The 25,727-nt window shown below is 43.0% G+C and overlaps 3 protein-coding genes and 1 pseudogene across 5 annotated transcripts in view; 3 read left to right on the top strand and 1 right to left on the bottom strand.

Annotated features, from left to right (window-relative positions):
- LOC307178868 (uncharacterized protein) overlaps positions 1–25,095 on the top strand; it is a 34,739-nt gene extending 9,644 nt beyond the window's left edge. Inside the window, exons 2-4 of the mRNA XM_079907511.1 lie at positions 9,462–9,552; positions 17,401–17,527; positions 21,024–25,095. Coding sequence (XP_079763637.1) covers positions 9,538–9,552; positions 17,401–17,527; positions 21,024–22,351 — 1,470 coding nt within the window. The 5' untranslated portion in view covers positions 9,462–9,537 and the 3' untranslated portion in view covers positions 22,352–25,095. The remainder of the gene's footprint in view (positions 1–9,461; positions 9,553–17,400; positions 17,528–21,023) is intronic.
- The window catches only part of LOC307178866 (uncharacterized protein), a 342,766-nt gene that overhangs the window by 197,484 nt on the left and 119,555 nt on the right, over positions 1–25,727 (top strand). The window lies entirely within an intron of this gene.
- LOC307178871 (heterogeneous nuclear ribonucleoprotein A1-like) lies at positions 685–1,619 on the top strand (the record flags this gene model as incomplete). The annotated part of the gene is made up of 1 exon (XM_079907516.1): positions 685–1,619. The coding sequence occupies exon 1, from the start codon at positions 777–779 to the stop codon at positions 1,617–1,619; it is 843 nt and encodes a 280-aa protein (XP_079763642.1). The 5' UTR covers positions 685–776.
- Positions 11,296–12,694, bottom strand: LOC307179092 (CDKN2A-interacting protein-like; annotated as a pseudogene). Its single transcript has one exon. The product of its transcript is annotated as a CDKN2A-interacting protein-like (transcript).

Here is a 25,727-nt window from a genome sequence, read left to right as displayed (position 1 = left end):
TCCTCAGTGATCACTGCGTACAATGACCGTTACCATGATTTTTTTTTTTTTTTTTTTAATGTTACGCGGGCCTCTCACTGCTGCGGCCTCTCCGGCTGTGGAGCACAGGCCCCAGACGTGCCATGGCCCAGCCGCTCCGCGGCATGTGGGATCCTCCCAGACCGGGGAACGAACCCGTGTTCCCTGCATTGATAGGCGGACTCTCAACCACTGTGCCACCAGGGAAGCCCCGTTACCATGATTTAATCAAAATTTAGTATGCTTTTCTCCCCTCCCAAGGTCACTATTTTAGACCGCTTTTGAGCATTGTAATTCAGAACAACAGCACTGCCTGAACATCTCCTCCAAGTAGGAGACTTTAGTGTAAAACATCCCCTGAGAATGTAGCCTCAGGCCACCTAATCATCCACTCTTCCATATGGGGGCTTTCCTACCTTGTTGACCTCTGGGTGTAAAAGAAAAACTGTTCATTGGTCTGACTTTTTTTTTTTTTTTTTTTTTTTTTTTGCGGTACGCGGGCCTCTCACTGTTGTGGCCTCTCCCGTTGCTCAGCACAGGCTCCGGACGCGCCGGCTCAGCGGCCATGGCTCACGGGCCCAGCCGCTCCGCGGCATGTGGGACCTTCCCGGACCGGGGCACGAACCCGTGTCCCCTGCATCGGCAGGCGGACTCTCAACCACTGTGCCACCAGGGAAGCCCTGCAGAAGCTCTTTATCGGAGGTTTGAGCTTTGAAACAACTGCTGAGTGTCTGAGGAGCCATTCTGAGCAGCGGGGAATGCTCACACATTGTGTGGCCACGAGGGATCCAAACACCAAGCGCTGCAGAGGCTTCGGGGTTGTCACATACGCCACTGTGGAGGAGGTGGATGCAGTCATGAATGCAAGGCCACACAAGGTGGATGGAAGAGTTGTGGAACCAAAAAGGGCCGTCTCAAGAGAAGATTCTCAAAGACCTGGTGCCCACTTAACTGTGAAAAAGATTTTTGTTGGTGGCATTAAAGAAGATGCTGAAGAACATCACCTAAGAGATTATTTTGAACAGTATGGGAAGACTGAAGTGACTGAAATCATGACTGACCAAGGTAGTGGCAAAAAGAGAGGCTTTGCTTTCGTAACCTTTGATGACCATGACTCTGTAGACAAGACTGTCAGTCAGAAATACCACCCGGTGAATGGCCACAACTGTGAAGTAAGGAAAGCCCTATCTAAGCAAGAGATGGCTAGTTCCCCATCCAGCCAAAGAGGTCGAAGTGGTTCTGGAAACTTTGGTGGTGGTCGTGGAGGGGGTTTTGGTGCGAATGACAGGTTTGGTCGTGGAGGAGACTTCAGTGGCCGAGGTGCCTTTGGTGGCAGCCGCGGTGGCGGGGGATATGGTGGCAGGGGGGATGGCTATAATGGGTTCGGTAATGATGGAAGCCATTTTGGAGGTGGTGGAAGCTACAATGATTCTGGCAGTTACAACAAACAATCTGCAAATTTTGGACCCATGAAAGGAGGAAACTTTGGAGGCGGAAGTGCTGGCCCCTGTGGTGGTGGAGACCAATACTTTGCCAAACCACAAAACCAAGGTGGCTGTTCCAGCCGCAGCAGGAGCTGTGGTGGGGGCAGAAGGTTTTAACTACTCCCGGGAAACAAAGCTTAGCAGGAGAGGAGAGACAGAGAAGTGACGGGGAAACTCCAGGTTACAAAAGATTTGTGAACTCAGCCAAGCACAGTGGTGGCAGGGCCTAACTGCTACAAAGAAGACATGTTTTAGACAGTACTCATGTGTGTGGGGAAAAAGAATCGAGGACTGTATTTGTGGCTAATTGTATAACAGGTTATTTTATTTTATTTATTTATTTTTTGCGGTACGCGGGCCTCTCACTGTTGTGGCCTCTCCCGTTGCGGGGCACAGGCTCCGGACGCGCAGGCTCCAGAAGCGCAGGCTCAGCGGCCATGGCTCACGGGTCCAGCCGCTCCACGGCATGTGGGATCTTCCCGGACCGGGGCACGAACCCGTGTCTCCTGCATCGGCAGGCAGACTCTCAACCACTGCGCCACCAGGGAAGCCCTAACAGGTTACTTTAGTTTTTGTTCTGTGGAAAGTGTAAAGCATTCCAACAAAGGGTTTTAATGTAGATTTTTTTTTTTTCTGCACCCATGCTGTTGATTGCTAAATGTAATAGTCTGATCATGACGCTGAATAAATGTGTTTTTTTTTTTTAAATGTGCTGTGTAGTTAGTCTACTCTGAAGCCATATTGGTAAACTACCCCAACAGTGTGACGTTAGAATTCCTTCAGGGTGATGCCAGGTTCCATTCAAAGTTTATTTACAACCTGCTTTGGTGGAGAAGCTATGAACTGACTGTTACTGTGTCGTGACCTAGAGTTCACCGTTAAAAGGGTCACCCAAGCAAAGTCATGGAGTTTTTTGGTTATTAATATGATTGTTGGCACATCCTGTGCAATATATCTAAATTGAATTATGGTACCAGATAAAGTTATAGATGGGAGTGAAGCTTGTGTGTCATCCATTAGCATGTGTAATCAACAAATGATTTAATACCCTCTTAAAAAGAAATTCGCCCTTTTAATGGTTATATGATCAATTATTATCTATAGTTTTACAGTGGCTGTTGAATGACTCTGTAGGTATTTTGTGAAAGAGCAGGGAAGAATGATGAAATCCTTTATGCACAAGGATTGGTAGTATTATCAGGGAAAATACAAAAAAGTAGGGAATGAGCGTGAGGATATGTTGCTCCAAACCTTAACTCCTCTGGCTGAGCCAGCTGTCCCAGCTGCTCTGACAATTATGCCACTATATACACCCCTTCCACCGCTTTCCATTCCTATCCAGCCTGTATTCCTTACACTGAGGCCCAGGACCAGCCCCTCCTTATAGGGGTCAGATAGAAAATCCTGTGTTAGTTTCAGGGGTACAGGGACTTGGTCTGGTATTGCCATCTAAGACCCGACAGGGCACCCAATTTGGGCCAGGAGCCATTTCCGGGACGGGCAGTTCCCCTTACGCCGTTATCTCATAGGGGGCGTAAATGCAAATGAATAGCCGGCTGGGTTTCTCAGGCTTGTTTAATTGGAAAGATTGCAGTCCTCCTTATAGGGAGGATCCCCTACACCTGAAGCCCACTTGGAAGCACCCACAGCTGAACCGAATTGGGACCCCAGTCAGGGAAGAAGGCCCTTATTAGAGCACCACTCATTAGTGCACCTTGGCAGGGCCTTGAAAAGGGAAACCAAAGCAAAAGAGTTTGAGCAACATTCAGCAAAACAAATGAAGACCTCAGGCCTACAGACGTCATACTAATGCAGATCCTGAGGCCCCTGAAAATATTAGAATAGTACATTTGACCTTTTGGGGCAAAGTGCCTCCGATATCAGGAGAAAGTTGGAAAAATTAGATGGTACATTTGGAGTGAACCCTCCTCAGTTGGTAGATGTTGCTTTTAAAGTGTTCAACAGGGAACAACAGAAAAATGAAGATGCAAAACGACACGCCACTCTTTTGACAGTGGCATTGGATTCCCGGAAGGCGAGTAACCTGAAGAGAGGTGAGTGCCCACTGGGGAAGGAACAATGTGCTTACTGGAAGGAGGGGGAACATTGGAGAAGGTTGCCCTCGGCTAAAACAGAAGAAGAACGATAAAAGACAAGAACCTCTCATGGTAGAAAGAGAGGAACACTGAATGAAGAGGCCCAGGGGCTCCCTTGGACTTGAGGCACCTAATTCCCCACAGAAGTTGGGGGTGAAATTGACAGTGGGGAATGAGCTGATTAACTTTCTTTTTTTTTTTTAAATAAAATTAAATATTTATTTATTTATGGCTGTGTTGGGTCTTCGTTTCTTTCTGTGCGAGGGCTTTCTCTAGTTGCGGCAAGTGGGGGCCACTCTTCATCGCGGTGTGCGGGCCTTTTACTATCGCAGCCTCTCTTGTTGCGGAGCACAGGTTCCAGATGCACAGGCTCAGTAGCTGTGGCTCACGGGCCTAGTTGCTCTGCGGCATGTGGGATTTTCCCAGACCAGGGCTCGAACCTGTGTCCCCTGCATTGGCAGGCAGATTCTCAACCACTGTGCCACCAGGGAAGCCCTGATTAACTTTCTGATAGACCTCACCCTGAAGTTTTTCCACCAGAATAGCTTGACATCGAAGTCCCACCAGAACACGCTTTAAATTAAGCCTACAGATGGGGCTCATGAAAATCCCTGGAAAGGAGACAAAGCTCTTTCCCGCAAGGTCTTAAAAATAACCCAAAGACTGCTGTCAGACCTCCACAGATGGGGACTCAACACAGAGGAAACTGCCCAACCCAGGACTGAAAAACAGACTGTCCTCAAATGCCTTGAACTGCAAGAAATTTCAGATAACCTGCTAGTGTTTGTGTGGACACTTTTTCAGGATGGGTGGAAGCATATCCCACGGACAGAAAATCTCTGAAGTGGTTAAAGCCCTTCTAAGGGATATTATCCCCGGATTTGGAAGAAGGCATTAAAACTGCATTCATCCTGGAGACCATAACCAACAGGAAAAACCGAGAAAATGAATCATACATTAAAAAGGAACATCGCTAAAACATGTCAAGAGACACTGAATTTGGGATGAGGCCTTGCCAGTTGCTCTGCTATGGATCAGTGGCTCCCAGAAGCAGGCTTAAATTAAGCCGCTTTAGAATACTGTATGGCAGGCCTTGCAGGTGTGTTCCCAGACAGGAGAATCTATAAATGCTAAAGACCTAGCGGTGGCCAATCACATTAAAACTTTGGGCTCTATTTATTCATGAGTAGACCTCCAACAGGTCTGCCCATCCAACCGAAGTAGATGGGAATTCCATCTCCATTGCCCATTGGAGAAGGGGCAACCAATTTGTTTAATTGTGTCCAAAGAAATAGCACCGGAATTTAGTATATGTATTGAACTGGAACCAAAACCCCAAGTTCAGTTACGAATTAGACAAGAAACTGCTAAGAGGTTTCATCAGGTTTAAATAGTTGTAGATAAAAAGGACTAACTAAAGATTCTAAGGAATATTCCTCACCTCTGTTCAGCAGAAGTGTCTTCATTCCTTTTCCCACAAGATTGTGGGATGGAAATTGACAGTGGGGAATTGTAATAGGGAAGAACACTTTGTATTCTATTACAAGTTCATCACTGAAGGGATGTTGCCTAGAAGCTTAAATTATACATAATGGCCCATCTCTGGGAACCCAGCCTCCCAGGTCATGAGCCTTAAGGTAAAATACCTTTGTTTAGCTCAAAGGAAACCTCCTGACCAGGCCCACCTGTGAATGACTGCAGGGAGGAAGAAATTGACACATCCCCCTCTGGAGGCTGATGGAAACCAGGAAGTGTTTGACTTTACTGCCTCCCCTTTTAGTATAAAAGGAGCCTGAATTCTAACTCAGGCAAGATGGTTCTTTGGGGGCATGAGCCCACCATCTTCTTGGTTTGCTGTCTTTCTGAATAAAGTCGTTACTCCTTGTCCCAACGACTCGTCTGTTGATCGTTGGCCTGTCATGTGGCGAGCAGTAGGGGCTTATACTCAGTAACAAAAGAACAATGTAATTTATATCAGTTTTTAAAAATGTATTGCTCTTTTTAAAGCAATGGTTAGTAAAAATGTTTTTAATTTAAAAATTTTAAAAAAAATTAAAAAAAAAGAGTAATCATTACTGACAGAAGTTATCACATACCTTAGTCCTCCAGTCTCAGACCCTGTGTTTTTTTTTTTTTTTTTTTTTGCGGTATGCGGGCCTCTCACCCCTGCGGCCTCTCCTGTTGCGGAGCACAGGCTCAGCAGCCATGGCTCACGGGTCCAGCCACTCCGCGGCATGTGGGATCTCCCCGGACCGGGGCACGAACCCGTATCCCCTGCATCGGCAGGTGGACTCTCAACCACTGCGCCACCAGGGAAGCCCAGACCCTGGGTTTTGTCCCTGAGTCTCTGGAACCGAGCAGTGTTGAGTTGGCCTCCTGGCTGAATAAGAAACAGAAAGGATAAGTTGTTCTGCAGGGTGTCAGTATGAAATGGCCCATTCTTCCCAGGGAGAGTTTTGCATTTATTTATTTTTGGCTGCCTTGCGTCTTCCTTGTGGCGCGCAGGCTTTCTCCAGTTGCGGTGAGTGGGAGCTACTCTTTATTGTGGTGTGCGGGCTTCTCATTGTGGTGGCTTCTCTTGCTGCAGAGCTCAGGCTCTAGGAGCGTGGGCTTCAGTAGTTGTGGCATGCGGGCTTCAGTAGTTGCGGCACGTAGGCTCTAGGAGCGCGGGCTTCAGTAGTTGTGGCATGTGGGCTGCAGTAGTTGCAGCCTGTGGGCTCTAGAGCGCAGGCTCAGTAGTTGTGGTGCATGGGCTTAGTTGCTCCATGGCATGTGGGATCTTCCTGGACCAGGGCTCGAACCCGTGTCCCCTGCATTGGCAGGCGAATTCTTAACCACTGCGCCAGCAGGGAAGTCCCGGAGTTTTGTATTTTTTATTCTAGTTTGTAATACAGAGACAAGTCAAGCTCTTGTTTTCTTAAACTGCTTAAATTAATACTAATTGCAGGAAATGTTCCACATCCAATGACTGCCCCACAGCTACCACTTGGAGACCCAAGTTCCCAACCACTGAATTGCTTGAGCCTCAGGAGCAGGACTTGTGAGCAACATGCTGGCAAAAACAATTTTTTATTAAAATCATTTTCTACTTGTTAGGAGGAAACATCCTAGTTTCCAACATAACTGGTCCCCAAAGCCGTAAGCTTTTACCTGAAAACTGTAACAGCCAGTAACTTAAGGGGTTTCAAAGTACTGGGAAGCACCATTCCCTGACTGCCCCCCCTACCCCCGTCCCGCCTTTCGGGCTCTCGGGCTCGGACCTGGACTCTCCTCGCCCCGCCTCTCACCTTCAGCGCTCCGCCCAAGTCCCGCCTAGAAGCCTCGCCTCTGAAGTACGCGCTGCGTGCGCAGTTTCTTACGGAAGCGGAAGCGGAGACCTGAGAGTGAAGGTCGCACAGCGGAGCTTAAGTTTTTCCCTCTAGTGTTAAGTCTGTGCTGCGTGGTCCCCCTTACTCCATCTTTAGGGTCTCCGAGGTTCTGCGGGCGTAATAGCCCAGCGCCCGCCGTCCGCCCCAAGTAAATCCAGAAGTCGCCGTTACAGGTCGAGTATTAATTTCCTTTGGGTTTGAAATCGCTTGTGAGGGTCCTTGCCCTTTGCTTTTCGGCCTTCGGTCCACTGAGACACCGCCTTTCGCGACATTATCCTGCTTACAATCCTTTATTACTTCCGCCTGCCCCTTGTAAAGTCCTCTTCTGCGAGCTGCATTCGCGCGCCCGCAGCTTCGCTCTCTCCCCCGCCCCAGAGGGCAGCGCCGGCCGCCGCGCTCCCGGACAGGCCGCGTCCTCTCCCGGGTCCCGGGATTCTGGAGACCCCACCCCCCTCCGGAGACCCTCTCTCTCCGTCCCAGCGCCTCTGTCCTCGCGTCTCCTCAGGCCGGTACTTGTGCTCCGCAAGCCTCCTCTTCTAGTCAGCTCTTCCGCTCACCCTGTGTAGGGGGAGGTGACCAGGGCCAACCGTGTGACACCCAGTATTCTTCCCTCACGAGTTCATCTCGCTGGAAATTGTTCCCAAAGGGATAGTAAAATGAAACAGATTTAGCTCTTAAAGTAGCGGGTGGATAAAATAGAGAAGTGAATAAAGGAGTGTGATCTCCTGGGTTTGGAGAGCAACATGGGGACAGGGGCCCTGCGTCAGCTGTAGCAGGAGGGACAGCAGTGGTGAGAGCACTTCACAGAGAGTGGGGGGAGAGGATAAAAGAGTTAGAAGTAAGGCCTTCGGAGCATCGTGGACCTGGGAGAGACACAGAGGACAGGTGTTGACTAGAAGAGCAGAGGAAGACAGAGCAGGAAGGAAGCATAGCCGTCTGGGGTGCCATAGAGTGGGAGTGTAACAGGAATAGAAGGAATGTAATCTGGAGGGCAGAGCGGGAGCGGAGATGGAGGAAGAAAAAGGCAGAAATATATGGATATTTAGGACAATCAGAAAAGTTGGGCGTAAAGAGCAACGAGAGGGGGAACGAGTTGCAGAGTAGTGGGGCAGGACAGGTGTGATAAAATAAATAGCAGGGCAGACAGCAGGAGAGTAGAGGGGAACAAAGAGAGAAATAGGGAGATAGATAAAGAATGAAATAGAAACACATAGTAGTCAGGTAGAGGGGGAAACTGGATACAGATGGGGGGTGAGTTCTTTGGATATGGGTGATTAAGTTGTGATATTTTAATTTGTTGCTTTAGAATGTAAAACATTTAAAGTTTATCCGCTTATGTTATCCACCTCTGGCTAGATATCCAAGGGAAATGAAATCAGTATAGCGAGGGAAATATTTGCACTGCAATGAACGTTACTGTATTATTCACAACAGCCAAGATGTAGAAAGAACTAAAATGTCTGACAAATGAATGGATATAGAAAATTTATTTCAGCCATAAATTATGACATTATTATGACAGAAAAAGGCAGATATTATAGGTGGAAAGTAGAAATGTCTTACTCATAGGGCCATAGAGTATAAAGGGTATTAGGAGGGGTTGGATGGTGGGGTAAATGGGGTGGGGTTGGTCAGAGGTTACAAACGTTCAGTTGTAAAACGAAAAAGTACCACATGTATATCTAATGTACAGCATGCAGACTATAGTTAATCACACTGTGTTTCTGTGTACTTGGAGTTTGCTCTGAGCGTAACACTCAAGTGTTCTCACTACACAGAAATAAAATGGTAATTGTAAGTTGATGGAAGTGTAAACTATTGTGATAATTATTACACAGTGAATATACATCTATCAAATAATCACATTATATGCCTCACATGAACACGGTTGTTACTCATCAATTCTACCTCAGTTAAGCTGGGAAAGAAAAAGAAAGTGAGGGCTGTGCTGGCCTTGCCACTGCTGAGTGGTGCTCAACCCAGGCTTCATATTAGACCGATGAGGCATTTTGCATATACATGTTTTGTACCCTCGAATGAGAGATTCTTCTTCAGATCGTCGGTGTGAGGCCAAAGCTCAGTAATATTTAAGGTGCCCCCATTAATTCTAATCTGGATCCAGCATTGAGCATCATGACTCTGGGTCCCCCCGTTCCTGAGGGCTGAGATCTGGGCTGAGGGTGAGGGCTCTGCTCTGCGTGGGGATGGATCAGGGCTGGTCTGTGACCTGCAGGGGATCGTCGGGTCCAGCTGAGGTGCCCGCTGCTGCTGGGTACGTGAGGGCCTCACCTGGAGGGGAGCGAGATTTGAAGAAAGGGTGGGAAAACTCACCTGTTGGTCTTTTACGAGTTTACTGTCCTGAGCCCCTCCTGGGACAGTGGGCAGCAGAGGACCGTCTGTTCCACATGCTGAGGGCTTCCCTGTGTGTGTGGTGGTGACTCAGGAAGGGGGTGTGTCGATTCCAAGCATTAAACAGCCTGTTTTCCACTTTCAAGGTCAACCTCTAAAGACTCAACGTTGTCTGAGGAAGAAGCCCTGAAGAGGAGGGAGAGGAAAGAAAAGGAGTCAGAAATGGCTCTTTCTCAGGTAAAGTCATATTCTCAGTTTTTTCTTCTGCCTGTGCTTCCTGAAATGCCATTCTTTGGACTTGCTAATCTCTGACTCTGAACTATCCTGCCTAACACCTGTACATTCACTCTCACCCGGGTCCTTCCCTCAGGGCCTGTCATCTCCACTTAGATCCCGTCTCCCCATGACCCAGTGACCTGGAACTTGTGAAGAGGCTCCACTGGGTGCAGTGCTGGGCAGGGCTTCACACCCACAGATTCAGGCAGAGCGTCAGTGCTATTGGGTGGGAGGGGTTGTTTAGGGCCCCATCTGGATGGACTGTCTGCTCTCCGTAAACCAGGATAAAGAAACTGCACATGAAAGTCAGTTATTAGGTGCACAATACCTGGTAAAATCTGGGAGTAGACCAACAAGGGGAAATTTGTTCTGACTTTTTCTAAGGCAATTAAGCTAAATGAGTGAGTCACTGACTTCAGAATCTTAATGATTGGGAACAGAATGAAAAATTCAGAACCAGACATCAGTGATAGAGGGTGTTTTATTCCATCATCTGTTTCAAACTATGAAATCAGTCTAAATGTCTGAGAGGTGAAAATTCCTTAAGTCACTTTCATCACATTCATTCTTCAGATTTTGTATTTTCACTGTGCTGGTTTTGTTCTTTGGCACAGAGAAATTTTTACGTTTGATGAAGGTAAAGTTTCCTCTTCATTGTTTATCACATCCAGGCATCCAGTTTCCCAGCACCATTTGTTTTGTTTTGCTATAAATTTATTTAATTAGTTTATTTATTTTTGGTTGCATTGGGTCTTCTTTGCTGCACGCAGGCTTCTCCCTAGTTGTGGCAAGCGGGGGCTACTCTTTGTTGTGGTGCATGGGCTTCTGTTGTTGTGGAGCATGGGCTCTAGGCATGTGGCACGCCAGCTCAGTAGTTGTGGCTCGTGGGCTCTAGTTGCTCTGCGGCATGTGGGATCTTCCTGGACCAGGGCTCAAACCCATGTCCCCTGCATTGGCAGGCAGGTTCTTAACCACTGTACCACCAGGGAAGCCCTCCCAGCACCATTTGTTAATGGCAGCTGTCTTTTTTCCACTGTGTAGTCTTAGCATCCTTAGTATCAGTAGATTTTAAATATATACAAAGGATCATTTCTGAGCGTTCTCTTCTGTTCCATTGGTTTATATATCTGTGTTTATGCCAGTACCACACCATCTTGATTACTTTATAATATGTTTTGAAAATTAAAGGGTGGCCTCCATCTTTCTTCTTATTCAAGAGTGTTTTGGCAATTTGCGGTCCCTTGAGTTTCTGTGGTGTCTGGCCTGTGTTTCTTCTATTTCTGCAAAAATTGCCATTGTGATTTTGATAATGGTTGCATTGAATATGTAGAACAGTTTGGGTAGTTTGTTTGGACATTTCAAGAGTTTTGAGACTTCCAGTCCATGAATATAGATTTATTTGTATCTTTGGATTTCTTTTTTTTTTTTTTAGTCTGAGGCAACTATTTTCTCTTTTATTCTTTAACAGACATGTTCAACATTATGGGCAACATTCTTAAAACCTTAAGCTTCACAGACTTTCAGACATTCAAATACTATGGTCTCCTTTTCTTTGATGTGAAGGATTATTCAGCTAGAAAAATAAAGCATGGTAGACAATACATTTTCACCAGATTCAAAGTAGTACAAAAATTAAGACTACAGAATTACACATTGTACCTAATGTGTCATTAGAAATAGAAGACAGTATTTTCTTCAGCAAATAAAACAGCATATTGGTATGCTGTTAATGCATAAACCTTTTAATGTATACTGTCATTCACAAGTTATTTACAACTTCCACTGTGTGAAGAGAACTAGAATGTAGATTTTCTGCAAAACTGGAAAAAAGCAATACAAAATTTGTGAAAGCCTGTGTTTCATATTATACAAAAGTAAGCAAGTTTTTCTCTTCAAATACCAGATATTGTACGCAGTGATATTTTGGACGTATTATAGTAATTCTTGAGGATGTTTTAATGCTGGAGGTAAGTTTACAGGCCTTGACTCTTCATCGAGGAGTACTAAGTCTTCTGTTTCACTGCCTCTGTATTTCCTTTTACATATTTTTACCACCATCTTCTTCTTGAGAAATAACTTCCAGGCTTCTCTTGGTGCACCTGCTTTTGCGTTTTCTTTGCTTTTTCCACAGCCAGTGCCCAAATACACAGGCTTACATCTCAGTTCACAATACTTTCTTGAGAGCTCTTATTTTGAGGCAGATCTGCCAGTTCTATTAGTGGGACAAGAGACACATCCAGTGTTGCTTTCAGAGCCTTGATAGCTGCGTTTAGGAGCTCTCCATGATTCATGCTGGGACTGAAGTCACCAACGGCCACCAGCTTCCATGCCACCATTTTGTACAGTCTATTGACAGAAGGCTGCTTCGGTTTCACATCTTCATTGGTTAACTTGCAACAAGAGAATCTGACAGAACTCTCGCTCGATTGCGAAGTACTTTCAGAAGGCAGCTGTGACGTGCTGGTCTGAGAACTCTTCTTAGAAGCCAGTTGGGACACACTTGCTATGGAAGCGCTTTTGGAAACCAGAGAGCCACTGGTCTGGGAGCTGTTCTTGGAAGCTAACAGTGATGCAGCTACCTGTGAAGTGCTTTTATAAGTCAGCATCGTGTTTGCTGAGGTGGTGCTTTTGGGGGTTAGTAAAGATGTGCCTGATGAGGAACTGTTTTTAGAAACAGATGACAAAACACTTGCCTCTGAACTAGTTCTGGGAGTTAACCTCTTGAAGCTGTCTCTGAACTAGGTTTAGAAGACAGTGGCAACTCTACTTCTGAGCTTCCTGAGGAGCCCAACAAGGGCACCTCAATCTCTGAGATGCTTTGAGAGGCTGAGACTGAAGAGCCTTCCAAAGCACTCTTTTTCGGGGATCCACTTTGTTCTCTGGAATCAGTAGATGGGGTCACATGACTGTTCACACTGGATTTCAACAACGAAGAAACAAAGGACGCTGAATCATGTTTATCTGGAGTTTCTGGTTCAGAAATTTTTCCAGACCCTACCGTTGTTACCTGAGAGGGAATGCTGCTGCTGCTTTGGCTGGAAACAGATCGCTCTCCATCACTTGTGGAGCTATTCTGACTCCGGGTACTAGAGCTCCGTATCATTTCTTTTTAGGTTCCGCATATAAGTGATATCACACGATATTTCTTTCTCTGTCTGACTTACTTCAGTTAGTATGACAATCTCTAGGTCTATCCATGTTGCTGCAAATGGCATTAATTCTTTTTAATGGCTGAGTAATATTCCATTGTATATATGTACCACATCTTCTTTATTTTAATTTTATTTTATTATTTATTTTTGGCCACCTTGGGTCTTTGTTGCTGCACGCGGGCTTTCTCTAGTTGCGGTGAGTGGGGACTACTCTTCATTGCAGTGTGTGGGCTTCTCATTGTGGTGGCTTCTCTTGTTGCCGAGCATGGGCTCTAGGTGCACGGGCTTCAGTAGTTGTGGCACGTGAGCTCAGTAGTTGTGGCTCATGGACTCTAGAGCGCAGCCTCGGTAGTTGTGGCGCATGGGCTTAGTTGCCCCGTGGCATGTGGGATCTTCCCGGACCAGGGCTCGAACCTGTGTCCCCTGCATTGGCAGGTGGATTCTTAACCATTGCGCCACCAGGGAAGCCCCGTACCACATCTTCTTTATCCATTATTCTGTTGATATTTAGGTTGCTTCCATGCCTTGGCTCTTGTAAACAGTGCTTCAGTGAACACTGGGGTGCATGTATCCTTTCGGACCATGTTTTTCTCTGGATATATACCCAGGAGTGGGATTGCAGTGTCATATGATAGCTCTATTTTTGTTTTTTTTTAAGGGACCTCCATAGTCTTCTCCATAGTGGCTCAATTTACATTCCCACCAGCAGTTCAGGAGTGTCCCCTTCTCTCCACACCCTCTCCAGCATTTATTGTTTGTGGGTTTTTTTTTTTTTTTTTTTTTTTTTTTTGCGGTACGCGGGCCTCTCGCTGCTGTGGCCTCTCCCGTTGCGGAGCACAGGCTCTGGATGCACAGGCTCAGTGGCCATGGCTCACGGGCCCAGCTGCTCCGCGGCATGTGGGATCTTCCTGGACCGGAGCACGAACCCGTGTCCCCTGCATCGGCAGGCGGACTCTCAACCACTGTGCCACCAGGGAAGCCCTGTTTGTGGATTTTTTGATGGTAGCCATTTTGACTGGTGTGAGGTGATAGCTCATTGTAGTTTTGATTTGCATTTCTTTAATAATTAGTGATGTCGAACTACTTAGCAATTTTTTACTGAAGTATTTTTTTTAACATCTTTATTGGAGTATAATTGCTTTATAATGGTGTGTTAGTTTCTGCTTTATAACAAAGTGAATCAGCTATACATACATATATATCCCTATATGAAGTATTGTTGGTTTACAGTGTTTGGTTAGTTTTGGGTGTACAACAAAATGACTCAATTTTATATATATTCTTTTTCAGATCCTTTCCCCTTATAGGTTATTACAAAATACTGAGTATGGTTCCCCGTGCTATATAGTAGGTCCTTGTTGGTTATCTATTTTATACAAAATAGTGTGTATATGTTAATACCAAATCCTAATTTATGCCCCTCCCTTCTGCTTTGGTCACCCCTAACTTTCTTTACTATATCTGTGGGTCTATTTCTGTTTCATATGTAAGTTCAATTGTATCTTCTTTCCTTCAGTTTCACATATAAGTGATATATTTGTCTTTCTCTGTCTGGCTTACTTCACTTAGTATGATAATCTCTAGTTCCATCCATTTTGCTGCAAATGGCATTATTTCATTTGTATTTATGGCTGAGTAATATTGCATTGTGTATGTGTATATATATGTGTGTGTGTGTGTGTATATATATGTATACATATATACATATATATACACACACACATGCATACACCACATCTTCTTCATCCATTCATCTGTTAGTGGACATTTAGGTTGCTTACATGTCTTGGGTATTGTAAATAGTGCTGCAGTGAACATTGGGGTGCATGTATCTTTTCGAATTATGGTTTTCTCCCGATATATGCTTAGGAGTGGGTTTGCAGGATCTGAATCTTCCTTTTTTTTTTTTTTTTTGCGGTACGCGGGCCTCTCACCATTGTGGCCTCTCCCGTTGCGGAGCACAGGCTCTGGACGCACAGGCTCAGTGGCCATGGCTCATGGGCCCAGCCGCTCCATGGCATGTGGGATCCTCCCGGACCGGGGCACGAACCCGTGTCCCCTGCATCGGCAGGCGGACTCTCAACCACTGCGCCACCAGGGAAGCCCTGAATCTTTCTTATTTAACTCTTTTGTTCTGCCAAAGTTGGATTCAGTTTGTTCTCTTTCTGCTTCATTGAGATGTAAAAAATTCTTGAGTGGAGATCTTTTCCCTTTCTGTTGTAACCGTTTAGCCGTGTAGATTTCTCTTTTGTTATAGCCTTCAAGTAAAATGGAGGTATTGAAGTGTCATATTGTTACTGTGCTGCTGTTTCCCCCTTTTTTTTTTTAATTAATTAATTTATTTTTGGCTGTGTTGGGTTTTCGTTGCTGCACGCGGGCTTTCTCTAGTTGCGTCAAGCAGGGGCTACTCTTCGTTGCGGTGCGTGGGCTTCTCACTGCGGTGGCTTCTCTTGTTGCGGAGCATGGGCTCTAGGCGTGCGGGCTTCAGTTGTGGCACACGGGCTCAGTAGTTGTGGCTTGCAGGCTCTAGAGCACAGGCTCAGTAGTTGTGGCACACGGGCTTAGTTGCTCCGCGGCATGTGGGATCTTCCCGGACCAGGGCTCAAACCCGTGTCCCCTGTATTGGCAGGCGGATTCTTAACCACTGCGCCATCAGGGAAGTCCCTGTTTTCCTCTTGATTTCTGTTAACGTTTGCTTCATTTGGGGGGAAGCTCTAATGTATATATTTATAACTGTTATATCTTCTTAGTGAATTGACTCGTTTAAGATTGTATAATATCCTTTGTACCTTCTGTCAGTTTTTGCCTTTGTTTTGTGTGATATAATATCCTCAGCCCTGCTCTCTTTAGCATGGAATATCTTCTTCCTTTCTTTCACCTTTAGCTTTTCCGTCTCATTTGATGTGTGAATGTTCACATTTCCAACTGTCTGACACACTCTCTCTGTGTCTCTTACACTTGGTCTTCCTTTTTTCCTCCTGTTACTTCCTCTAGTGGTCCCTGCTCAGGCACACTGAGCAGTGGTGAAAGGTTGGTGCCCTGGCCAGCCCCCTTTATTTCACTGTAATTACAGAGGATATGTATCAAGTGTTTACTTTTCATGACGTTTGGTTAAATGTTCTTGCTTAATAACAATATATTTTTTCCATACGCTTTTTTTGTCATGATTTTTAATTCTCCAAGAAGTTTTTAACTTTACCACTGTGATAATTTTCTTAATCTGTGAAAATAGTGTATAACACTAAACTTCTCTAATTTTGTGTCAATGTTTTTTAGTGGAAAACAAAAAAACCGATGATAAAAAAAATTGTCCTGAAATATGTAAAGAGATAAGTCTTCTCGTTCCAGTTGATTTTGTGTTGATCTGTGTGATGGGTGCCATGGATGTGCAAGCCATTCATTTAGATAAAAGACATGATTTCAAAAGTATATATCTTTTTGCAGTTGAAATTATATCTTCAGTATATTCCGTGGCCTTGGTGGTGGGATGAATTGGGTGATTGGGATTGATACATATACACTAATATGTATAAAATGGATAACTAATAAAAAAAAAGACCTGTTTAAGTAATAGAAGACATGAAGAGATGAAACAGATTTGAATCCTTGTTTTAATGATTTAAGGTACATATACATAAGCAAGTGTCTGCAATCCAAAGTAAAAGAAAGAAATGCCCTAACCAAGGTATAAATATATATATACATATATATGTTCCGTGGCCTTGAATTTTTCTACACCATCATGTTAATGGTTTAAATAGTAGTAAGATTACTAACATTGTATGTGCATGTGCTTGTGTGCCCGCATCTATAATGACCTTTCATGCTATTCCATGTCATTCACCTTGAATGTCTTTCAAGCTTTTCTCAGGGATCCCTCTGTCAATGTACTCTTTTTTTTTTTTAAACATTTTTATTGGAGTATAATTGCTTTACAGTGGTGTGTTAGTTTCCGCTTTATAACAAAGTGTCAGTGAACTTTCAATGCTCTCCTTAACTGATTTTTAAGCTTCAATTCCTGTGCTCAACCACCTGAGTTCAGGTGCTTGCTGTGTCATTGCTTAGCTTCTTGACTTGGTTCGAGTTTCTCTTTGTGTCTCTGACACAGTTTTCCGCTCTGTAAGATGGGAACATATCTTTCTCGAATGAGCTGTTGTATTGATAAGAAGTTCGTGCTTGTAAAGTACTTATTTTGAGTAATGTTTTGTCTATAGGAAGTATTCAAACACTTTTAGTCATTGCTGCTTCTATCATTATCATAATTGAAGATTTTGAGTTTTCTTTAAAGCCATTGTGGACTTTGTCATCTCTGAAGCTGCCACTGATGGTGTAACTTATTTAAATATTGAATATCACTCAATGTTTAGAACATAGATCTGACACTTCTGCATAGACAACCCCTTGTTTAGTATTATTTATATATGTTTTATGGATTCTCCACAAAGATGACAAATCCATATTTATTGGATGATATGATAATCTCTTATGAAAAAGCATAAGAATTTAAAATAAGGGACACAGTATTTGCTCCAAATACCTTAACACAGATCTTTCAGAACATATACTTGAACCAAATCGATCCTTACCCCTCTCTCATCTTTCCATTTTGTAGATAACCCTTCTCATGACCCGTTGTTGAAATGTATTTTCATTTCAGGAATGGTTGACCTTCAAGGATGTGGTCATTGAATTCTCTCAGGAGGAGTGGGAATGCCTGGACCCTGGTCAGAGGGCCCTGTACAGGGACGTGATGTTGGAGACCTACAGGAACCTGATCTCTGTGGGTGAGGATAACTTCCCTCTAGAAGTTGGGATCTCCCCTTGGGTGTTTTGCATTTTTCCCTCTGTGCCTCTTGGGAGGCCCTGTTTCCTTTGATCTGAAAAGCCTGTGGACTCAGACATGAAGTACCATCATGCGTTTAAACTGACCCTTTCTTCAGATGATCTGCCCATTTCATGTTACATTAGGGGTTGTTCAAGAGCTTAATTATGTATAAAGCTCAATGGCAGACTTTTAAACGATATCCAATTTCTTGTCTTCTGCCCTGTGGCTTTGACTGACTATTTCTTGGAAGAGTGTTAGATATATGTATTACACTGTTCCCAATGCATTTAGAAGGAGGAGGTGGATGAATTTGTGAAATATTTTTCCTGACCCACCTGTAATGTCCTCACTCCTAAGCTGAACAAAGAGCTGTGGTTTTGGAAAAACCACACCAATTTACATTTCTTTGTTCTGATAAGCAGAAATTTCTTTTTCTGATCTGAACATTATCTCCATTTTTGGAGCAAGAGGAAGAGCCCAGGACTCTGGTGAGTGGTGTGAAAATAGCAAAAAAACCAAATGGGTAGGTGTATCAAAAGTGTGAACACGGGTGGGATCTCAGGGCAGAGAGGAAGCCACAACATTAATAGTGTTTGGGAAACGCTTCTCATGGTGGAGCGTTCTTTGGGAAAACCAAAGTTTCTTTATTAAACTCTCAGAGGGGACTTTTCTTCTACTCGAGTTATCACTCTATCCTTCCAAATGTAAAATGTATTCTTTCACCCTCCAGTGTTGCTGCAGCTCCTATAGAGACAAAGGCAAGGTCTTTATCAAGATCCACAACCCTCATCATCTGGCTGCTGTGAACTGGTTGTTGCTTGACTTTGAGGAGCATGAGGCGGGCTGTGTTATTGGCTTGTCTAGCCCTCTTCTCTCCTTATGGACTTGATTCTATTGGATGCTCAGTTTTTAGTCCATATAGATCAAAGCTGATGCCTCTAGTGTCTAACCCCTGACCCTGTCCTGGTTTCATGTCTGTTGTATTTGGAAGATATAATCAGAAGATGGAAAATACCGGCTGCTATTTAATTTTTATTAATTTAAAAAATTTTTTAAATTATTTTTATTATTTAATTTTTTTTTTTTTGGCTGCGTGTTGGGTCTTTGTTGCTGTGCGTGGGCTTTCTCTAGTTGTGGTGAGAGGGGGCTACTCTTCATTGCGGTGCGCAGGCTTTGCGCAGGCTTCTCATTGCAGTGGCTTCTCTTGTTGCAGAGCACGGGCTCTAGGCATGCGGGCTTCAGTAGTTGTGGCGCGTGGGCTTAGTTGCTCCGCGGCATGTGGGATCTTAGTTCCCGGACCAGGGCTCGAACTGGTGTCCCCTACATTGGCAGGCGGATTCTTAACCACTGTGCCACAAGCGAAGTCCCAAGATCACTTATCAAAGAAAAATATATTATTTTTGGTTGAGAACAAATTCTAACTGGAGAATATAGGGTGTCAGTTGTCAAGTCGGAAGTAGCACAGATCTTATTTTCTCTGCAACATACTTTGGCTCTGAATGTCACTACATCACTGGAAAATGGCAGGATAGCTTCCAGGCATTTGGCAATGGAGAGTCTCTCCTTGTCACAAACTATAGTTGGAATTTTGGAGTCTTTCTCTTTTAAAAAAAACAACAACAAATTTATTTATTAAATAAATATTCTTGATGTTAAACTATTATTGAATATATGATTTACAAATATTTTGTATTATACCATACATTGTTTTTTCACTCTGCTGAGTATGGTTTAGTGCACAATAGTTAATAGTTATGATGTAGTCCAATTTATCTGTTTTTAGTTTGTTGGCCTGAGCTTTTGCTGTTACATCTGATAAATCATTGGTGAATCCAATGTTAATCTTTTTTTGTAAATTTACTTATAGGAGTTTTATTCACTAGGGACTTAGGTTTAGATCTTTGAAGCATTTTGAGTTAATACAGTAATGGTCCAACTAAATTCTTCTGCATGTGGATATCCAGTTTTCTCAACACGTTTTGTTCCATAGACTGCCCTTCCCCCATTATGTGGTCTTGACAACCTTGCGGAACATCATTTGACCTTATACACGAAAGTATTTTCCTCAATCTCTTGTGTTCCACAGGTCTCTCTGTCTTTATGCCAGTACCATACTGCTTTGATTAGTGTAGCTTTGGAAAAAGTTTTGAAATAAAGAAATGTGAATTGTCTGACTTTGTTTTCAAGCTTCTTTTTGCTATTCATTGTGTCCTGAAATTCCACAGGAATTGTAGGATTGATTCATCTGTTTCTTCAGCAAAGCGGTATTGGGATTTGGGATTACACTAGGGATTATTTTGAATATCCTGATAACTTTGGCTAGTATTGACATCTTGACAATATCAGCTTCAAATCCATGAACTTGGGGTATCTTTGCATTTATTTGTGTCTTCTCTAATATGTTTCAGAAGTCTTTATTTTGCAGTAGTTACAAATCCTTCCCTTCTTGTATAATGTTATGTTTAAGTACTCTTCTTTTTTGATTCTATTGTAAATTGAATTGCTTTGATTGTTCTTTTTTTTCCGGTATGCGGGCCTCTCACTGCTGTGGCCTCTCGCGTTGCGGAGGCTCCGGACGCGCAGGCTCAGTGGCCATGGCTCACGGGCCCAGCCGCTCCGCGGCATGTGGGATCTTCCCGGACCGGGGCACGAACCCGTGTCCCCTGCATCGGCAGGTGGACTCTCAACCACTGCGCCACCAGGGAAGCCCTGCCCTGTTCATTTTTAATGTTTAGAAACCCAGTTGGTTTTTGCATGTTGATGTTGTATCTAGTAATTTTTTTGAAGTCTTTCATTATTTCTATAAGTTTTTTTTTACTTATTAATGTTGCAGAATGCCTGTTATGGGTATGTCATTTTGTAGAAGATATTTAGAAAAATGTTTTGTTTTCATAAAAACTGTCCTATTGAATTCTTTTTCTCTATGGTATATATGTTTTATAATTCTAAACAGCGACGTATTATCAGATAAGCTTGTTTTGGATATTTTAGCATTACAGTATATTGTGTGTTCATTAACATCTACTTATGTACACCAGGTATGCAGAATATATCTGTAGTATAATGTATTTTTCTCAGAGACAGCAGTATGTTTACTGTTAATTGGTACATGCTTTGGAGTCATGGTGGAAAAATTGCGTTCTTTTGAGAGCTGACGTCCGTTTTTCCTGTGTGAGTGTTTTTGTCATAGCGGGTTTGCAAGTAGTCTCCTCTAAAATCAATTTGAATTGTATTTTATAACTCTTTTTTTAGTAAACAATTCTATTGCTTTAGTGTTTCTAATAATTTTAAGATCATAGTTGGGCAATTTCAAAATTTTAAAAAAATTAAAAAATACATAGTTGGGAAGTTTTACAACTGTGTTTGGTATAAGTATTACCTTTGGTGTAATATCATATATTCAACATGAAACAGTTAATTTTGAATTTATCCCTATGGCTCTTTATGTCTTGTAGATATCTGTCCAATACATGTGGTCAAGCAATTACAACCCAAAGGGAACAGTGATCCAGGAGAAGTATTTCAAAGAGTGATCTTGGGAAGATCTAAAAGTCGTGAAATCAAACATTTTTACCTCACGGAAATCCAGAAAAATATGTATGACTTTGAGTGTCATTGGAGAGATGATGAAAGAAATTACAAAGGAATACCTATAACCCATAATGGAAATCTCACTGATAGAAGAGATATACATGGTAGAAGGGATGCAGGAATCAAGCCCATTGGAAATAGGCTTGGATTAAACTTTCAGGGTAAACTGCAGGTATTTCAAACTGACAGGTTAATTTCTGGATGTAATGAAGTTGAGAGGTCCATCAACAATAGTTTCTCATTTTCACCACTTCAAAGAATTCCTCCTCGTGTCCAAACTAACGTTTCTAATGTATATGGGAATGATGTTATGCATCCTTTAGTACTGACACAAGATCAGAAAACACACAGGGAAAGAGATTTTAAATGTACTGAGTGTGGGAAAACCTTTAGTCATGGCTCAATTGTCAGGAATAATCAGATAATCTATTCAGAAGAGATATTACGTAAATGTGATGTATGTGTCAAGGGCTTTAGTACAAAGTCACACCTTGCAGTTCATGAGAGCATTCATACGGGAAAGAAACCTTACAAGTGTAGTGAGTGCGGCAAGGTATTCAGTCAAAAAACAGCCCTTGCAAATCATCAGAGAATTCATACTGGGGAGAAACCTTTCAAATGTAACGAGTGTGACAAAACCTTTAATCGCTACTCAAACCTCAGTAGACATAAGATAATTCATACAGGAAAGAAATTATATAAATGTGAAGCATGTGGCAGGGTCTTTAGTCGAAAATCAAACCTTGCAGATCATCGGAGAGTTCATACTGGAGAGAAACCTTATAAATGTAATGAGTGTGGCAAGCTGTTTAGTTACAGTTCACACCTTTCAACTCATCAGAGGATTCATACCGGAGAGAAACCTTACAAATGTAATGAGTGCAGCAAGGTCTTTAGTGAAAAGGCAACTCTTGCAAAACATCAGAGGATTCATACTGGAGAGAAACCTTACACATGTAATGAGTGTAGAAAGGCCTTTAGTCAAAAAGCACATCTTCAACTTCATTGGAGAGTTCATACCGGAGAGAAGCCTTTCAGATGTGATGAGTGTGGCAAGGTCTTCAGTCGAAATTCACACCTTACAAGTCATCAGAGAGTACATATGGTAGAGAGACCTTTCAAATGTTTTGAGTGTGGAAGAGCGTTCACTGAGGTCTCAACCCTCACTAAACATCAGAAAATCCATACCTGAGAGAAATTGTGTAAGTGTATTACATGTGGGAAGGTCTTTAAATCTCAAAGTAGAAAAGAAACTATACAAATATCATGAGTGTGGCAAAGCTTTTATGTGTGTAAGCCTCACTTATGATCAGATAATTCATACTGGAGTGTTACATTACAAATGCAATGAGTGTCTCAAAGTGTTTAGTCAAAGTGCTTACCTTATGATCCATGACAGAATTCATATTGGAAGGAACTGTGAGAAATGCAATAAATGTGGTAAGTTCTTAAGTGTGCTTTCAGGCCTAACTTGCCATCAGCTGATGTATACAGGTGAGAGTCCTTAAAAATGTAATGAATCTTCACATCTTAGGCTTCCTGAGAGTATTCATACTGGATAGAGCCCAGATACATGTATTTAATGTGGTCAGGCCGTTGATAATGCGTTCTGGAAAGAATCCTCACCAGTGCCATGAATGTGAGAAATCTGTTCTCATGGCTCACATCACACCAATAATCAGGTAGTCTGCACTGGACAGCATGTTACAAATGTACTGAATTTTGCAAAGCGTTTAGGTTGTGCCTTAAACTCAGGGGTCATCAAATACTTCATTCTTTAAAATGCAATGAATGTGTCAAAATTTAATATATTGCTTACTCGTACTTAAATACCAGAATATTTATCGTGGAGAGAAACCGCACAAATGTAATGTGTGTGGCAAGGATTTTACCCAAACATCACAGTATGTTCTACTGGAGCGATAACTCGCAAATGGCAATGAGTGTGGCAAAACCTTTACGTTGAGTTCACGTATTAGGGAGCAGCAGAGAGTCCATGTTGAAGAGAAGCCATGGAAATGTGAATCGAGGCTTTATCCAGGCCTCCCCATGCACTGGACTTTAGAGTACACATCTTTAAGAGAAAGCACACAAAGCAATATGCGTGCTAAGGCTTGTAACTGAAGAACAAAACTGTGGAACACAGGATTTGTGTTGGAGAACAAGATTTCAGATGTTATGAATGTTGTAAACATGGATACATCCAGTAAGTTTGGTGTCATGAGAGAATTCATACAGGTTATAAAGTGTATACGTGGAAACTTCATGAATCAGTACATTCTCAGCATTTAACAAAAAAACTCATGTTTGGGGGAATTCTTACAAATGTAATGAATTTGTTGAGTTTTCTCAGCACTTTTTTCAACAGACCACACATCAGAGAATGCATACTCGGAATAAACAAGTCTTTAGTTCTCTGAGGTTAACCTGAGATATTATATACTGCAGAATCATTTCAAGTCACAATGTGTTAAAATATGGTGTGTGGGCTTCCCTGGTGGCGCAGTGGTTGAGAGTCCGCCCGCCGATGCAGGGGACACGGGTTCATGCCCCGGTCCGGGAAGATCCCACATGCTACGGAGCGGCTGGGCCTGTGAGCCGTGGCCGCTGAGCCTGCGCGTCCGGAGCCTGTGCTCCGCAACGGAACAGGCCACAACAGTGAGAGGCCCGTGTACAGCAAAAAAAAAAAAAAAAGAAAAAAAAAGAAATCAAGGCCCAGTTATATAAGTTTTGTAAGACAGAGAGTGGTACAACACATGACGTATTATTGACAGTTTACATAATCCAGATCTAAGCATCATTGCAATGGGTTGTGTGACCCTTACAAGATCAAGAAGGAATGCTATCTTTTAAGGAGTTTTCCTGTTGATGCTAGGAGAATGTTGCTCTTTATGGTTGAGTATGTATTCTGCTGATGGGGGAGGTTTGCTTTGATGCATAATGCAAATACACAGTTCACAGTGGGAGGAGAGAGGAGGCCAAAGGGCCGAGAGGAATTCATGTTTAAATATTCCTGTCTTGTCGTAATAGTTGAATTTTATTTCACAGGAGTCTGACCTGAACCAGGACTTTACTCCCTCACCCTTTACTACAAAGAGCCTGATTTCTAACTCAGGACATGTGATTCTTTGCATTGCTAGTTCCCCGTTTTCTCGGTCTGCTGGCTTTCAGAATAACATCACTATTCCTTGCCCACAAAAGTAGTCTCTCTATTTTTTGGCCTGTTGTGTAGCGAGCCGTAAGAGCTTGGCCTTGGTGAGAAGATAATCTTCTCTCTTCATTACAGGCCTTTGTTGATGGTCTCTGGGAAGAATCAGTAACATGAGGGGGCCCACTTCATTAGGTGTGGTTCACGCACATCCATGTTCCCTGGAAAAACAAGGACCCTGAATTATCACATTCAATACCATGTGGATTAGCAACAGGGAGGGGCAGAGAATAGTGTAAAACTGTGACTTGACTCATCATGGTTATATTCAGGGTGCCCTTCCATAGATAAGCCAGTGGGGGTATAGTGCAGAATGCTCTACCAGCTGACCATGAACAAAGCAGGAAGGACGTGCAGGGACTGGGCTTTTTGTGGGAGGATAGTGACAGGTTATTAGGGACTGATGATGTGGTAGGAACAATGCACAAGAAAACTTAATCACTTTATCCATTGCATGAGCGTATGTGTTGTCTACATTTCTGACCAAGAAAGAAATTGTCTTAATTTTTGGATATTGAAGAGAGCAGTTATCTTCAGAGTAAAATTTAATCAGAAGCACCAGGAGTATGTGTATGTTTATGATTCACATTTTAATTGCTGCCATTACATTTTGCTACTGTTTTATGGAGAATGTACCATAGGTCTCCTGTTTTAAGTAATAAAATTTAATCATCTTTTAAATCCTGGATGCATTATGTTCCTTTTACCAATACAGTTTTATCCTGCCTCAGTACCTTATAACAGAAGCTAGGGGTGCACCGTTAGGTTCTCAGTGTTGAAAGAATCTATAACGATTTCTTCCCAATATGGGATCAAATAACATACAAGTTGGAGGTTATAAACTCATAAATTGTACTTGAGTTATTCTCTCCACTCTGTTGCAGAATACTCAGATGGCTGTAGTGCAAATAGCATAGCAGTGAATTTCATACTCTGACTTCCATTGATGTACAAAAATTGAATCAAATTTAAAGATCTAATTGGCTTTATTGAATGATTCATGCATTGGGCAGCATCCCACCTAGTAAATAGGTGCTCCAACGAGCTGTGCAAAGTGGAAGAGCCCATGATGTTGAGCATCTTTTCATATGCTTTTTGAATGTGTAGTTTTTATGTGGATATGGGACTCTTTGCACTTCCTGGACTTGCGTGATTTCCACGCTCTGTCTTCCAGCTCACTGATCCATTCTTCTGCCTCATTTAGCCTATTATTGATTTCCTCTATTGTATTTTTCATTTCAGTATTTCTTCAATTCTGTTTTGGGGTTACCTATGTTTTCTACATCTTTGTTAAAAAGCCTCATTTCGGGCTTCCCTGGTGGCCTAGTGGTTGAGAGTCCACCTGCCGCTGCAGGGGACA

The sequence above is a fragment of the Stenella coeruleoalba genome (genome assembly GCF_951394435.1).
Source record: "Stenella coeruleoalba genome assembly, chromosome: 20".
In the NCBI taxonomy this organism is placed as follows: Eukaryota; Metazoa; Chordata; class Mammalia; order Artiodactyla; family Delphinidae; genus Stenella; species Stenella coeruleoalba.
Note: the sequence above shows the minus strand (reverse complement) of the source record. Positions and strands in the feature narration are given on the sequence as shown.